Source organism: Pholcus phalangioides, unplaced genomic scaffold (genome assembly GCF_987345545.1).
Source record: "Pholcus phalangioides strain wild (caught in Gottingen) unplaced genomic scaffold, Ppha-v1.0 ptg000013l_1, whole genome shotgun sequence".
In the NCBI taxonomy this organism is placed as follows: domain Eukaryota; kingdom Metazoa; phylum Arthropoda; class Arachnida; order Araneae; family Pholcidae; genus Pholcus; species Pholcus phalangioides.
This window is the reverse complement of record NW_028301606.1, coordinates 30,866,255-30,884,349: the sequence shown is the minus strand read 5'-3', so window position 1 is coordinate 30,884,349 and position 18,095 is coordinate 30,866,255. Positions and strand designations below refer to the sequence as shown.

The 18,095-nt window shown below is 33.2% G+C and overlaps 1 protein-coding gene across 4 annotated transcripts in view; it reads right to left on the bottom strand.

Annotated features, from left to right (window-relative positions):
* The window catches only part of LOC149078968 (cell adhesion molecule Dscam1-like), a 121,323-nt gene that overhangs the window by 78,251 nt on the left and 24,977 nt on the right, over nt 1-18,095 (bottom strand). For all 4 annotated transcript variants that reach the window (XR_016193865.1, XR_016193866.1, XM_089241199.1 and 1 more), the window contains exon 3: nt 1,892-2,053. Coding sequence is in view for 2 of the 4 variants with exons in the window: in XM_089241199.1 (XP_089097325.1) it covers nt 1,892-2,053 (162 nt within the window). In the remaining 2 variants the exon portion in view is untranslated. The remainder of the gene's footprint in view (nt 1-1,891; nt 2,054-18,095) is intronic.

The window sequence follows — 18,095 nt, the reverse complement described above, 5'->3', positions numbered from 1 at the left end:
TTCACATTCAAGGAAAATAGAAATATTAATGCAATTATGATTAAAATTTCTCTGAACTTTAATTCTGATATTTCTTGAATATGTAGAATGCCGGGCAAAAAGTATGCAAAAGTAAGGGCTTATACCGGGGGAACTACACACGTTTAGTTATAAAAGTGTTGCACTTTTGACGGGTATTGCTCAAAGTTATAATATTAAGGTTACGCATACGCATTTTCAACAGTTGATTCGAGACACTTTTCACAGTAATCGTGCGCTAAATGCCACTCAGCATATGGATGTTGCAAAGTAAAGTTCATTGCTTGCTTTGGCTAGCTGAATTTAAATCAGTGACATGTATTAATTCTACAGCGCATGTGAGATTTTTTTTTTTTTTTTTTGCTGACACATAGAGAGCCGGAAAAATTATAAAACGTGATCGATTCTGAACTGTCATTCTGCTCATACAGAGCCTCAAAACTGACGTACATTACACAAGCCTTAAATTCACGTACAAAATATATATATATGTATACACTATGGGGGCTCTGCCCCCCCCCTGCCCCCTTTGGCGGCCAACCCCCTCCCCCCCCCCACTTCTCTTCACAGCATATCTTGTTTATTTCGTCCCACTTCATCAGCGTGCTATGGAAAGGGAAGTGTGAAAGCACCAGCTTACTGAAAAAGTGAATTTTAATAAAAAAATAATAATAAAGCAACAAAAAACAAATGAGATTCATCAAGTACCCCCAGAAAACTTCCCCATGGGGTCCCCAGATTCATTTCGCTGAATTTTAGTGGGGCCCAACACTGCATATATCTTGGGCTACCGATGTGTTGCAAATTTTACAATGTTAAACAACAAAAATCAATGAGATATATCCAGGAGCACCGAATTAGAACCTGTCAACATTTGCATGGAGCCCTGACCTGGAAGCTTGTCGGACTCCCCCCGTGAGGGGCCACGAAACTTTTTCATTTTTATCAATTTTGCAACGAATAAAATCCAGGGCCCCACATCCAGTAGCGGTGACACAATACGCAGATTTGTGTGGGGAATCCAGACTGGATTTATCTCGTTCTTCCGCTGTTGCAAATTCTACAATGTTAAACAACAGAAAAGAATCAGATTCATTCAGGGCCCCAAAATGAAACCTGTAAACATGGGGGCCCCCGACTTGGAAGCTTGTCGGTCATCCCCCGGTGCGAGTGCCATGAAAAAATTTCATTTGTTTTCGTTTCACAAACGAATAAAATCCAGGCCCACCCACGCAACTACCCGTGACCGAATTCACATATTTTATGGGGCCCACAGACTGGATATATCTTTTGCTTCCGCTATCGCAAATTTTTCAACGTTAAAGCAGCAAGAAAACAATGAGATCCATCAAGAGGCCCCTGGAAATGGAAACTTTTAACTTATACGTGCAACTCCCCCCCTCCGGGTACCCGATGGGCCAAATGGGTCTCCTCCGGGACTCGAACCCAGGCCCTCTTCCATACCGGGCAAGTATGCTAAGTATGCTGCCATCTACACTACTGGAGACACAACCCTGCCTTCCTTATTTCGTATGTAGTGTTAAAAGTCGCGCACGAACTGAGTGACATGTGGAGCTTCCTATCACTTTTATCAACAGCGTATCTCTGCAGCAGTTGGTGTAGCAACTAATCAAATGTTAATAACCACTTTGCAAGAGATCGAGTAGCGTGTTTGGGCATCTGCATAGCAACCAAAAGGCTCATATTTAACTATATTAACCTCCAAATAAACTGGGAATTTTCAACTATAATTTATAACTGATCCTGGGTAGCTGTCTCACTATAAGGCATTGATTTGGATATCTCCAGCTTAGACACCCCGTATTTTCATAAAACAACAACCTGAATCAAATGAATCGGAAACACCGCTCACCTCTATTAGCAGAATTGACGATTGTGACAGAGTCATCTCGAACCCAAGACGTCACGATGACATAATCTTTAACAAAATTCGGAAAATTGCATCGAAGAACAGCTGTATTACCACTTACTGTGAACTCGTCGAATACTTGGACTTTATATGGCTGCTTGACCACTGAAAGTATAAGTTAAGAGTGAGCTCAGAGATCTATCGAAGATGCAATACGAATACAGAATACAGGTTGTCCCATAAATTTGTAAATGGTTTGAAAATTTAAAAAAATATTGAAGGAATTGGTATATTTGAATACGGTTTAGGAAAAAGTAATTGCCGCACGAAAGAATATTTTTTGGTACAGAAAAAATATAGTCCTTTTTTTGGCCCTCTATCGTCAAAAAGAGGGAGTTGCACGAAAGCAAATCACCGAATATTGGAGATTCGAACTTTTCTTTAATCTTTTCTGTGTCCAAAATATTCCTGAAGCTTCAGCCAGAGATTCGTGGCTGAAGTAGAACGACTTCAACAATAGTGTTTTACCCACCAAGTTAAAATCACAATGAAAACCTTATGTAAGAGCCACTAACACGAAAATTCAGGAATAATGTAATCTCACACTTTGCATTCTATGACTGATTTGCATATTTCCAGTGATTTGCTTTCACGCAGCGCCGTGTGTGGGTGCATTTCGAACAAATTTTTTTTGTACCAAAAAGTATCCCTTTTTATGTAAGCATCTTTTTTGCAAACCGCATTCAAACTTACCAATTCTTTCAATTTCTGATTTTTTTTAATACTATTCACGAATTTATAGAACACCCTGTATATTACAACATTAAAAATAACTAGAATGTGTCCGAAGATGTGCTTTCGCAAAAACTTGATTTCTTTATTTTATCGTTCATGAAACGAATACAGTTGATTCGATTTGAAAAATAAGGATTTTTAGTTTCGTGTCTGACCAATCACATCTTAAGTTAAAAGCATTTTCATATTAATCCTGGGGCACTGCGTATTTTTTTTCTCTTCTATAATAAAACGATTACTTTAGTTATTTCAAATTGAGAATCATAATGAAAATTGTGTGTCAATGAAATTCATCGCGTCGAATAAATAGGTTCATGAAATTTTCACTAAGAAATTTTATTCGTACATATCTTTATCATCATTACTCTTTACTAACTGATACCCGGCGACGTTGCCCACTCTGTAAAAAATTATATATGTATAGCTAAATTAGACGGTATTTTCCTGGCTTATATAAAAGAAAGTGATTCAATAATGTTAAAAGTGACAATAAGATTTAATAATTTGTAAGTTCAAAAATTGATTTTTTTTTATTAATTATTTTGTCAGCAAAAGTGTACAGTGATCAATGCATCACTTGTTTTAAAAAAATACACTGATCGCAGCAACACTTGTACGTACACCGAAAAAAAACATTGATCAAAGCAAAATTTTTGTAGTCATAAGTTAAGATTTGGGTGTGGAACAAAAATCTATTTGACTACGTCATTTGTTAAACGATTTTCAATATTCAAATTGCAATGGAAAACCCATTAAAATGCGCATCTTTTGTGTGGAAAAAAGTTCATGCATTTGGTTGAAAACATGGAAAAAATGGGAAATTTGGTTTTCGAGAAATTTCTGCAATAAAAAAAAATTGATAAAAATATATATTTTTTTTTTTTGCGGAAATATGCTACGGCTCCTTCCACACATTAGCGAAGACTCCTAAAAAAATTTGGAGTGATACGATCAACGGTGTGGATTTGTATTAAGACCAAATATACATACATACTTTCACATTTATATACTGTATAAGATACTGAAAAACATTTCAAAACACTGCACGTAATATATCTGTCCGTTATAAATAAAATTTTATTTAAATTTATAGTAGAAATGGATATAACTACACATCAAATAAAACTAAAAATAGTATTTTTCTGATTTATTGCTAAATTTTATTATTTTACATCTCTTAACTAAAGTTTCAACAACAGCAATCAAATTAAACCGAAAAGGCTTTTGGAATTAGAAATAAATTCAATAAAACATACAAAACGAAAATCTTGAATACATTTTCCTGTGAAAAAAATGATAATAAGGGTATTTCCATTATGCAGTTATACAAAAATTTTCTAAACTTTTCGTGGAAAACTTCGACTTCAAGATATTTCCCTTTTCTTTTGTAAAAGAAACGTTTCCAGAATAGATATACACCGAAAAGTGGTAAGAGGAATGTTTAATTTAACCGTCATTTTCTTTTAATATTCAGTTTTAAAAGGATGTAAAAGAATATAAGATGCATTTTAAGTTGTTTACAGCAGTTTTAAGGGTGCCTCTCTTAATTATGTTAGTGGTCAGAAGCCAGGGAAATCTTTTTATGCTTAGGGAAGCAGCTCTGTAACGCTTAATTAAATTACACATCTCTGTTCGGAAGAAAATTGCAGAAATTCCAACCTGTTATTTAGATGAAACAAAAGGAATTCAAATTTTTTTTTTCTTTTCTTATAGAATTTTCTTTTTTTTCATTTTAATTTCTACCTCGAAATGCATGTTTTGCTTTTTACTTTTAATTTTCTCTCCTAAGTTGAGTTTAAGTTTTGGGTTAAATTAAAAGTCAGATTTTCCACGAGTTTCTCATAAACCTACAAGTAAAAAATCGATTGAATTTTTTTTTTTTTCAAATTAAAGGTGAGATGAAATTCAAAAGAAAATCTATTTTATTCTTTAGAACCAGATGAAATCTTTTGATCAGTCATAAAGACGTTTCATTATTCGACACGCGTGATGTCTGATTCTTTCGTTATTATAATGATGTTTCCCGCTTAGATATTAGTTTATTGTTACGTACTTACGAATTAAATAATTTCGAAAGAATAAAATTGATTTAAAGTAGCTGTTTTAATTAACTCGTTTTCATCGTTATTAATTTTTAGCTCGATGTCTCAGTTCTACAGATAATTAAATGCTGGCGGCTTTCAAATAATGTTATTTATCATTGTCAAATTTAAAAGTAGAAATATTCGTGTGTCGTTTGTTTTCTGACAGAACGTATGGAATTATATGCATGGTGTCTTGCTAATAAAGTTACATTTTATGAATTTGTGAAGGTGGCTATCGTATTAGAATCAAGGTTGTTGTCTTTGCTGGGAAAGTTCTAAATTCTCATAAATTGTCACAGCTCAAGAAATTCCGTAAATATTTAAACACGACCGTATTTTTCTATTAAAATCATCGGACATTAGAACTGCCTTAATGATTCACTTTTAACATAATCTCTAAATTAATGATCACACGCACCTGAAAAATTCAAAATTGAGCCATCTCAGCAGCGTTGCTTAAACTTTGTGAATAAACATGTGGTTAAGAGATAACGTCAAGAAGCTAGTTCCGTTATGAAGCAAAATACACGTTTTTAAATTTTGTAAATTCGATCCTTCCAGGATATTTACACACTTGAAGCGAGATGCGTAAACGTATATTCAACATGAAAATGAAGTAGGCTTGGATAACATTCCGTAGACCCTTCATCCATGGCTTGTATATTTATACAAGCTGTGGGATTACTCTTCTTATTCTCCAAAATATTTGTACATATCACCGGGCAGTATAATTATCTCCCGCCATCTTTTAAACATGAACCTATGACTTGAAAAATCGATGTTTTCAAATACTATAGGAAACATAAGTAACACTTTCCGCATCAATTACTGTGTATGTCTAAATTATTTAAATGTATTAGTTTAAGATGATTGAAAAGTCATTCAAATAAATAAGTATACTTTCATTCGTCAATACTGAAAATTGAAATTTCTAACAGTGAATTTCCCTCAATTATACGGATTAAATACAGCCGTATGAATATCAATGGCATTCAAACATTTGCGTCTGTAAGAATTTCATCTGAATTTCACAGAATGTTTTACTCCCTCTCTATATATCTCTGAGATTTGAATAAAAATATTTCATTAAGACCTATAATTTGATTATTATAAGCGAAAAAATATGAAGGTAAGAGTGAGTCAAACACTTCGTATTGCATAACATGAAATGAGAAATAATTTAAATCACTCGATAAATTAGTATGTGTGTGTGCGTGCGTGCCCTTTTTCCCCTTTTCTTAAATTGTGTTTACAAAAAAAGTGTTTTGTTGAGAATTCAGATATATTTTATATTTATCAGTTTCGCAATTTTAACAAAAAAAATCATTATTCCCAATTTTTTTATTAATTTACAAAATAATTGCTGCCTGCTAGCCGATCGATTATGACACTAGAAACCAGATTGATGAAAGTCTTAGTTTGAATCCCATTGAGAAACAAGATTGAGTATTCATTAGGAATGGACATCGAAATTATAGGTAAAACGACCATAAAAAGAAGAAAATGGCCATCCATGTATGTATGGCAAACGTATTTCGAAATTCAACTGGGAAATTTATACCACTATAATTATTTCGCACGTTATACTTCAATAGTAGCTGAAAAGTTTTGCTTTGAAAAATAATGAGTTTTTCATGGAATAAATAAATTGTAAAAGATCTTTATCAAAATTTTACAACTGGTGCTCGTCACAATTTTAGAACAGATTCTGATCACAATATTTTAGTGCATCATAGGACTTATCATTATTCAGAAGAAGTACCTATCATTATTAAAAAAGCATACTCATAAGAATCCTCCAAAACATCCTCATCAGAATTTAGCAAAACATCCTTATCAGAATTTAGCAAAACATCCTCATCAGAATTTAGCAAAACATCCTCATCAGAATTTTCCAAAGCATCATCCTCAGAATATTTCAAAATATACTCATAGGAATTTTCCGAAAAAAATTCTCCCTTTTATAGAAATAATAAACTTTCATGTGTTGTAAATTGAATATCTCATACTCGTTGATATAGCTTTTATGAAGTGTACAAATCAATGAAAGTAAAGGTCTCTAGTTTAAAAAAAAAATGGAAGATGAAGTATAAGTACAAATATATCCCTTGCTAAATTTCTTTCTTTCTTTTTTACTATTACATTTCATTTCGAGATTTATTTTTCTATATATATGCTGTCATTCCAATAACGAGGAATTAAATGCCATGATTTCGGGAGAGGGGAAAAGGAGTCTAGAGCTGAGAAAATAGAAAGCCTCATCGGAATTTTAATTAACTGGATCTCAAAAGAAGTTGCATTTTGACACACCATCACATTATCTTCTCATTAAACGTCAACGACAATTCATTCTCGCAGAAAAGAAGAAAGAACTGGGATTTGTTGAAGCTAATTTCGCGTAATAGTTAATTACGATGGAATCCATCTACCATCACGACAGCAAAGAACAAAAAAAACCAAATTAATAACAGTTTTCTTAATACTTCCTCTTTCTTAATGTTATTATACTGTTTATACCCTAGTGCGACTACAATTATCAGTAAGAACTAGATGTTCTCATGGGAGCTGCGTGTCTATATAAATATAATACAAGAGATTGCATCGTATTATTTTTTAAACATAGCTACTATTTTAGTTTTGAACCTTTTAAATCACAGCTTTCGCGCTTCTGACATGCCTGAATTTTATACATCCTTTCTTACTTTAGGATGGTACCGATTTTATTTTGTGAAGATTGTTATTTGCTATATTAGGAATACATTTTCTTTTCTGCCAAAAGAATTGTTTTTCTTACATTGCAGCTGCTCCCGATTTTTCATATGAAGTATTTTATTTAAAAAAAAAACTTGATACTGTTCGTATAAAAATACACAATGGTCAGCATTAATGTATAGTGAATATCTAAATTGATTGATAGTGAATTTTTAATATTGTGATTGGACGTTATTGTCGAATATGAGAATAAATTGAAATAGATATTGAATAGAATAAATAGAAATTTTTTTAAAATGAGAATAAGTTAGAATTTTAGGAATTGAAGAAAATGAATAGAAATTGAAATGGATATTTTAGAATAAATATGAATTAAAATATACATTTTTGAATACAAAGAAAATTAAACAAAAATTGGATAGTGTAAAAAGAAAATTTTTAATGAATAGAAATTTTAGAATAAATAGAACTTTTCGAGCAATAAAAATTGCAATATAAATTCTCGAATAATTAAAGATTGAACATAATGAATCGAACATTTTGATGGTTACAATAAATATAAATTTTCGAATGTTAGAATGAATAGAAATTTTCAAATATTAGAATGAATAGAAATTTCCAAATATTAGAATGAATAGAAATTTTCGAATGTTAAAATAAATCAAATATTCGAAATTTTCGAATGATAAAATGAATCGAATATTTGAAATTTTCGAATGATAAAATGAATCGAATATTCGAAATTTTCGAATGATAAAATGAATCGAATATTCGAAATTTTCGAATGATAAAATGAATAGAATATTCGAAATTTTCGAATGATAAAATGAATCGAATATTCGAAATTTTCGAATGATAAAATGAATCGAATATTTGAAATTTTCGAATGATAAAATGAATAGAATATTCGAAATTTTCGAATGATAAAATGAATAGAATATTCGAAATTTTCGAATGATAAAATGAATCGAATATTCAAAATTTTTGAATAAATAAAAATTTTCGAGCAAATAAAAATTTTAATATGAATTCTCGAATAATTAGAAATTGAATAAAATGAATATAAATTTTCGAATTAGAATAAATAGAAATCTTCAAATATTATAAAGAATTAAAATTCTTGAATATTAGAACCAATAGAAATTGTCAAACATCAGATTCCAGGGTAAATTTCAGATATTATAACAAAAAGCTATAGCATACATAAATATTATATACTTTTTGCAATACATACTTTAATATAAGTATTTGAGATCTCGATAAACAAAAGTTATCTGCAAAAATCTGCTTGCTACATATTTTCTTAGCAAACATGTATTTTCATATGAAAAAGCCACATTCCGAGATGTCTCTAAATGGACTTAAATACTTTAAATTCTGATCGTTGTATCAACGTTTTGATCTTTCGAAGAACTAATTTTCTCATAATCTTGGAAATCGGAAAAGAAAAAGAATCTCTGATGTTTACATAATTTCATATCCTTGAAAATGCTAGAATGCTACTGTAAACAGCACACAATATTTGATCCCCTTTATTTTATTATAATTACTCAATAAAGTGAAATTCCTTTATTTTACATTAACCTTGATACTAAACGTATTTACGTTACTTAAATTAAGAAAACATTGCTAAAACGCGTGAAAGTGCTGGGTATTAACCAGAATATTCACAAAGACTAGTTCATCGAAAGTGAAATTTTCGAAGTGATGTAAACACTGCATTTCCCTGGTTAACTTTTCTTGTTGTTTCGCATTAGCTTTATCCAAGGTTCATACGAATGCGATTTGAAAGCCGAGATTCCTCTAATGCCTTCACCAATAATTTTTCCAATACTTCGCGTTCACGTGGAGATAAATTCACGAGTTGGTCGAAAATTTTCGAGAGAAATTCCCGTTCTCTCCTCGTCCATTAAATTTTGAAATCATCACCACCACCACCATCATAGACCTGTGTGTATAGCAACAAAGTTCGCGTAAAACTTCACGAATTTCCGTTGTTCGAAATAGCTTCATTAATCTTCGTACAATTAAATTTCTTAATGATTTTCAATGATTCCGAGAAATCCCGTCTTCAGTTTATTCAATCCTTTTGTGAATTCATTGAATTTATTTTATGAAACGGTGAGAAACATTGTGGTATATTTGTAATTTACAGCTCACTACCTATTCAATAGGATCCCCCCCCCTACGAATTTCACTCATAATTAAATTAGAGTCGAACTTCTGGGTTGAAATACATTGTACTGTATATTATTAAATATTGAAACATGAATTTTTGGGGAAAACTTAAAAGTTACATCCTATCGTTTCATAACGGAAGTATTAATTAAATAAACAAAGTATTAATTAATAATTAAGTATTATTGTTCGTAAAAATTTTAACTTAGAATTATAATTCTAACGTTATGCAATAAGAGATTTTTCAATAACGATTTTTCATTAAGATTATTATACAACTTTATATTAATGTAGTCATCACATTTCAATTTCCATATCAGTAGATTTATTCCGTTGTTTAGAAATATCATCCGGGACATAAATTCTCCATCCCCATTACGACTAGTCGTATCATTGTTTTACGAAATCAATATTGGAGAATTCTTCAATTATCTATTTTAACAGATAGTATTTCTAAAATGTTTAATATATTCAATTTTATTTTCGAAAATGTGTTAACTTGTTTTTATCGGAATCGTTCAAACCATTATAAATAATTTGAATTATTTTATAATATTTATCACTCACCTGAATAGCATCAATTTACCAGTAACTTTTTTTAATACTAAAGTCGATGTTTATTCCCAAAATATATTCTGGAAATTTTGGCGTTTAATAATATGATTCTGCTGAAAGTGTTAATGTGTTTGATGAGATTGAGTTTGTACCGAATGGTTTTAAAAATGCAATATCCATAATTTGTTGTTTGTGTTTGTCATGAAATTTGGAGCTGAATCGAAAATTTAGACTTTTAAAGAAATCTTAATGTCACCATTCCTAAACAATATAAAAAAACGTGGCATTATTGTTTTCAGATTTAAAGAAAAATACATAAAACTAAAGAACAGTAAAAAAGAAAATACAGTGGACTCTCACTAATATAGTACATATCTGACCAGACTGTACCGGATCACCGAAATTACTGTATCACTGAGTAGAGGAAAGAAACCCATCTCAATAGTACAAACTTCTCTGGGTAGACATATTTTACCATTAGGCACTGGAACTTCTTAACCGTATACATGAACCAAGAAAAAATGCCTGAAACGCATGGAATCTCTAACAAATCAGTACATGAAGGAACGTTTTTTTCTGAGTGATTTTGTAGCCCTAATGTATTTATATTATCGGAGTTACGTTTTTGTCGTTTTTCACTGGTGCTCCTATCTAATTTATCGCACACCAACACTGGTCATATATCGCCATACGGCAATTTCCAACCAGTGGAGTTGAGTAGGAAGTGAGGGCTTCATCTATCGGTGTTCGCCCCAAGCTCGGTAGGTAAATAACTTCTTTCTGACGTTCTCGGCCGGATTCGAACCCATGGGACGAGCATGTTACCACTGCGTGACTCGGGCGCCGGTGCCGCTATCTGGTTTTCATATTTTGAAGTGAATATGGTATAAGAACTTTTTTTTCGCTGGCACCGGTGGCGGGGCTCAAACACCCCTTTAGCCGATATTTTAGAGGTTTTTTTCAGTAAATAATGAACCCCCAAGAAAATACTGTGCACGCTTATGGTCCTAGGACTCCTACCTAAAAACCCCCAATTACTTTATAGGACGGAGATTGTATAGTCTTTTGTCATTACAAAGACTTTCCATACCAGAATTTCCGAATGCTTTGGTAGTGGATGTGGTGGTGGTAGTTAGTGTTATTTCTATCTCCGAAATAAATTATGATTGATTTTTCATGCTATAATTTGCGTTTGATTATGACGTTATTAATGTCTTGGGAAATGAATAAATTCTACTACATATGCAGAGTGTTACATTATGATGTGACATCAGCTTTTCTCTACGATCTCTGTGCGTTATTATCCTTAATGATCTCAATCCCGGGTTATCAAGAGGCATCGCATCCACAGTCCCCCTCTCACTTCCCGCTTCGTCACTTACACACGGATTCAATAATTGTAATTTCCATGCGTTCAGCACAATTACGCAACCTCGCATCATTCAACTAGTTTCCGTTCTGCCGTTGAAAAGTGAAGCTTTAAAAGCGTAATCAATTGCTGGTTGTTATAGTTGTTTAGTAAGATGTTGAATGCACTCGCGGAATGTAATTCCGTATGATATTCAAGTCGGATAAGATGACCGTTCGCATTTTGCGAGAATTACACTTCCGGGAAAAGCAACGTGAATTTCTCCAAAGTTTCGCTTAAATTCCCAGCCTTCCACTCATCCCTCATAACCTATGGTATGGAATGATGGTGAACTGAAGTGATGAAGTCATTCATTGTGCAACACGCGCGACTAAACGCTGATGAAATGCAACAGAGCACAAACTTTTGGAACGTTTTGCATGCGAACGTTTCCCTCGTTTGTCATCCAACGTCTTGTAAACGAGCGCGAAAATGTGTGGAACGCAGAGCATCTCGTATAGATATTAGTTCCGGTGCAATAGCTTTATGGAACTGGAACGTTTCACTCAAGTATTAAGAACTGAAAACGCGTACGAATTAATATTTGACACACATCATACGTTCTTCATCAAACTTAATATATTTGCCAATTCATTCAAAGGATAACACGCTTAATATACACGACAACGCCCAATATCCCAATATCTGAAACTTGTTTATAAATATTGCTTATTGGAAAAAAATCGTGTTTTTTTTTCAAAACCATTGTATAGTCAAGCGGTTCACAATTTAGGAGCACATGGCCTCCTTACGATATTGGGATATTCGAAGGGGACCACGGGTGAAAATCAGATGACAGAGGAGGCACGGCAAGTGATAGGGAGATCAGAGAGCTGTGGATGGACATGACCCGGAGCCTCATGTCCGTAGAAAGCCTACACGCTCAGATTTGGTTCTGCGATTTCCAAATGTAAGTATAGAAATATGAAAGCTTTTTTGTTCATTATAAATGTGGTTGGGGAGAAAGAAACGGTATCGCTTTTGGATGGGGTGAGGGGGGTTAAAGCTCTGGATAGGACAAGAGTAACGAGAACAAAATATGGTCTGATGGGTGAGAAAGGTTGAGAAACACTGGTACAGTCGATGCTCCTTATAACGACCACGTGTTGCTGCTACTGTTCCGTTACAGCGATGTCATGATATTTTTTATGTTCATCCTATGTTAATTTTAATCCAATATAACGACTTACGAAGACCATTTACATGATTCAATGCAACATCCGAACATAGCCCTCTGCCTCTCCTCTTCTTTACAAAGAAATGTACAAAATTCGTGTTTTTCGTTCGACTAAAATTTCGTTGCACCTTGACCGTTGATAATGAACTCGGTACATAGGCATGTGTATGCTATTGATTACATATTATAACTTCATTATAATTTTCCAACACAGTATATTTTCCCACAACTGCTCACAACAAAATGGGCCGTGTGATTTTGTAACTCACCCATGAATAAACTATCTTAAGAAGCTATTTTTTTAATGTTAGATATAACGACTCCCAGTATTACATCCGTTTTTCTTTCCATTAAACGGGAGTGTTATTATAACGAACTTCAGATATATTTACTATTAAAAAAAAGAGTATCTACAAAATAATTATCAAAATCTTTGATGAAATTATATGCATCTTACACAATATCTAAAACTCAAGAAAATGCATCTCCGTTGTCCATGCTCCAAAGCCATTGTTCAACTGAATTACGGTATTTAAACCGTCGTTGTGTGTGTGAGCAATATAATTAGTGTTAACTTAACTGAAGCATTGTTCAAAGTTAATGAAAAACAACAGAGTTAGAGCGAAAAACAAGTTCCCCACTTCAGAGAGCTCTGGAGTTTGTTCTACTGCTCCAAATGAAAAAAAAAATTGTACTACAGAATTCAAATGATACGCTTGCCATTTAGTAAAATAAAAAAATCTACAAAAATCCGTCGATAGTGGCACTGGAGCCAATATATAAACATTTAAATAGTAAATATGGTTACACATACAAATGTAGCACTAAAACTGCATAATATGCTACCCCCCTCCATCCCTCATTTTGAACAATGTGTTCTAATCACACAGGACACCATGCGGTGTCATGTTCTGGATATTTCGGCAGACTCACTACTTTCAGCTGTAGAAACTATAGTTTTGAGATAGAGCACATTGTTCAAAATGAAGGAGGGAACAGGAGGACATTATTGCGCATATGATATCAAATATTTATATGTGTTTTAGCGCCACCTGTTGACTAATAATGACATGCATGTTTTATATTATATATTGCATAAATTTTGTTGAATTTTCAGCAGTATAGATCGCACTCCAGAGCTCTACGATGTGATCTTATTTCTCGCTGAGCGTCCATTATTTGACTTCCCTTGTTGATAGCATATTGTTTAAATTTTTCGGAACTGCATATATTGTGTATCCAACAGTTATTAAATATTATGTTTAACCAAAAAAAAACCAGTTTATACACCATTACAACAGAGATTATCAAAAATCCACATCCTACACCAAAGTTAAAAATTCTTTATCAATTCCGTTTTTTTTAAATATTATGTGAATTTATTGAACATGGGGTTTACTTAATAAACATACATCGTAACAATAACATCAAAAATCATGAGAGCACAGGCAGAATGGCTCTTGTATGAACACTAAAACTTTTATACCATCTGTTGCGCTTAAACTTTTTAATCAATTTACTTTTTTTTCAAATTTTAAAATAAACGATCAGACTTTTGAAACCCCTCGCTACATAGTCTGTCGAACAAAAATTTTAAACGAATCTGAATTTTTCAGAAATTCTACAACAACTTTTTAAGCAGAAAATATTCCCACGTTCCTAAAAATCTTTCTCCAGCAAATTTTCTTAAACCATCGGGTAAGGATTTTTGATGCAACGGAAAAATCCGGGAGGACTTTTATACAGATCCTGTCATTTTCTCGAGGATCAAGACCTTTGTTTTTCTTTCATACATCACGTTTTCTTCATTTTTTGGCAGCGTTTTCTATTCTTTTTCTTTGTTCTTTCTGCATACGCTGTGTGGGGGTGAAATTATGCGTCCATAAAGGAAAAATAAACTCTCGATGAAAACATGTCAAAACCATCTTCGGCGTCCGGCTTTGTTCTCAAAGACGGAACATTTTTCCTTCTCTAACCATCCACTGTAATGTATTCCACTCACTCTTCCACCAAGCTTCTCACTGAGCCCTCTGACCATACTTATCTCCATCTCCCTCGTTGAAGATTTTTATTTAGTTTTTTTTTTTTCCTGCTCTCTTCCATCCTCTCCAACAACCGTCCATTCTTGGCTATATAACCCTCGGACCCCAAGATTCTGCTGCTGTCCTTTACAAAATGGATATGCTAGAGGAATCTGGTCCTTCTCGCAGAGAAATAGTGGGAGTGTCCTCTCCAGCTATACATCTTATACCTGGGCCTTTGTTTCGGAGTTGCTCGTTAAACAACAGCATGTGACATGGGAAAGGAGCCCCCCCGTCGAGTTTTCTTAAGAGTGGGCTGTTCTCTTTCCACTCGACTCTATAATAGAGTTTCTAAAGCGGCTTTTATACCGGGCAATCCTTTTGTGATTTTGAAATACAAATTGCTTTTCTGTCTGACATCGAAATGTGCTTTTTCTTTTCCCTTTTCTTTCTATATATTTCTTCCTCTTCCAGAATGGCTCAGCTTCTTCTATTTTAGCAGCTTTGAATGGATGGATAAAAAGATATTTGATGCGTTAAAAACCTATCAGTTTTCTTAGAACTTTGAGAAATACACAGAAAAATGAACGGGGTAGAAATGTTTCATCTGTTTCTTTCTCGTAGTACCTTGTAACGAGTAATGAAACGTATCTTCTTAGGTTTTCATGTTGGTTTCTTTGAGAATGTTTTTATTTTATTAGAGATGGAATGTCTAGGAATTTATTATTATTATTATTGGTATGTTAGTACCCATGGGTTAATACTAAAATTTTGTCCATTCTTTGGACGGGAAATCGAAATGAATTATTTATGTTAGGGGGGAATAGGTGTAGAATAGACCGGGGATAGTTGGCATAGTTTCTAGTTTCTGATTTTTATATTTTGTCCTTAATACAGCAAATGTGATGACCGATGCTGCGGATAGTGGTACTCCTTGACTACAAATTAATGATGAAAATATCACTTAAAACTGTATATTTATTTGACTAAAAATCTATTTGAAAAAATGTTGAAAGCTATGCCAATTTACTCCAGATGTGGGACAAGTTGGCACACCATCTGGGTAAGTTGATTTAGTTAGCGTGATGGTTAATGGGATCTGAGAAATAAACGTAGGTTTTGGTAACTACAAAACTTCTATTTGAATATAAAAATGCAGAAAAAAATTACGTGCATGTTAAGCACTCAATATTTTGAAGTGGGAAACGTAGAAAACGAATGTAAAAAGAACACTATTCACAGCTTCATGTCCACAGAGAAAGTTGGTCGATTGCTCACTTGAACTGGTAGTTGTAATTTTTGCGCAAGTTTGCTAAAGCTATACAAGAAGTTGGTATATGACATGGGTCCTTGGCAACATGTCTCATCTGGGATACCAATTTGCTCCAACATGACTCTGTCAATGTCAACATGGCAACAGGGCTGTCTCAGTGTTCCACAAAAGTTTTGTGGCGCATTACAGCACTAGAACACAATAGTTTCCAAAGTCACATCTTGGAAAAACAATGGATGCTTATTATCTATCTGAACTGGTTCTGGGAGTCTGGCTTGAGGGGAAGTGGAATTGCTATTAAAATTTTAGTAAACGCTTGTTTAACATTTTATTTATGATGAAAATTGTGACTTTTGTTAGAAAACACTCCTATTTCTTGGGAAAAGTTTGATAATTTCTGGAGAGTAACACGTGAGGGAGACTGAATTATTGTTCGCAATTTATCGATACCCTGTTTTGACAACTGCAGAGATTTTTATTCAGTGTATCAGTGTATTTTGTTATTGACCACTCTCCCCATCACAACCGTTGAAAACGTCTCAATGTATTCTTGGGTTAAAAAAACTCTCCTGGCAGTAAATCAGGAAACATGCTGTCGTTCCTCTGTGAGAGCTCCCAACACACTGAAACGACAATGTGGTATGCAACATCCTCGTGTGGAAATATTAGCACTTGGTGCTCACTTTAGTAGAAAAGAGAAGCTGTATGTGAACTTGCCGCTTATGGCAACTAGGCACGGTCTCCCCTGCATAGGGAAATTATTTCAAGATAAAAAAATTTGGAATTATTTTGTGAAACTAAAACTTACAGTCTATATATGTGTTTATTTTTCTTTTTTATAGCTATTGCGTTTTCTGCATTGTATTGTTTTATATTATGTAGTTCACGGTATTTTCTACATTCACACATCTTATTATGTGTGCATGTCTTTGAAATAAAATAAAATCAAGTCAATAAAAAAATTCGATTTGTAGTGCAGTACCAACATGTACTCGTCATTCACTGGACATCACATGATTATTCTATTCACCCAATTATAGTTTCGAATGAAACTATTAATTGAACTGAGTGGCTCTGCCTATCCCGAACATTTTATGCACCGAATTTGGAAAACTTCAACCTGTTGCTTGTGACATATGTACTCTATTGAAAGGAAGCATACAATACTGATCGAAGCTTGTGCTTGACTTCGTACTCTGAAGATAATGATACACAACTTATTAAACACCCTATTAAAGGTTTGAAGTTATGCTATTTTGAGCCTATGTCAGACTTATCGGGTGCTTTTAGTTGTAACGTAATCAAACTTTATTCTTATAGGTAACGATGCTGAAACCAAAAATGGAAGACCATTTGCAATTGTTTTAGAACCCATTTATTGTCCGACCTTAGTATTTAAAAAAAAAGGAAGCATCAAACTAAAATCACTAGACTGAAATAAGTTCACCCTATAATTGTTATTCCATGCACAACATGGAAAACAGTATTCACATCAAAAATCCTCGCTTCTTGAAGCGCACAAAACTTATACAAAACTATATTCCCGCATGATGTTATATTTAAATACATTTTTCGTCAAACTTTCATTCCCTCCACTATAAAATCTATTGAAAGTATTGTGCGTATTTTCCACATAAAATTGTCTTTCTCTCTAATGTCACAAAGGCTTTTTCTAATATCCACACGGAACTGAAATAAAAATTTTATGAGAGATCCTGTTTTTCTTCATAACCCAGATATGGTGCGTTCGATCTATAAAATTCGAGTTCTAGGTATATTAAATATTATTGTAAAAGAAGCATTTACTTTTATTTTTATCTATATTTATTTATATTACTGTGAATTTAAAGAAATTTAAGTTGTTTTTTAAGACAATTTTTGATATTTATTCGCATTGTGATGTAAAACAGGTTTCGCTCATTTGCGATTCTTTCGTTTATTATACAGGGTGTTTCAAAAAGAATCATCCGATTTACAAAATTCGTAACTATTCAGCTTTTAATC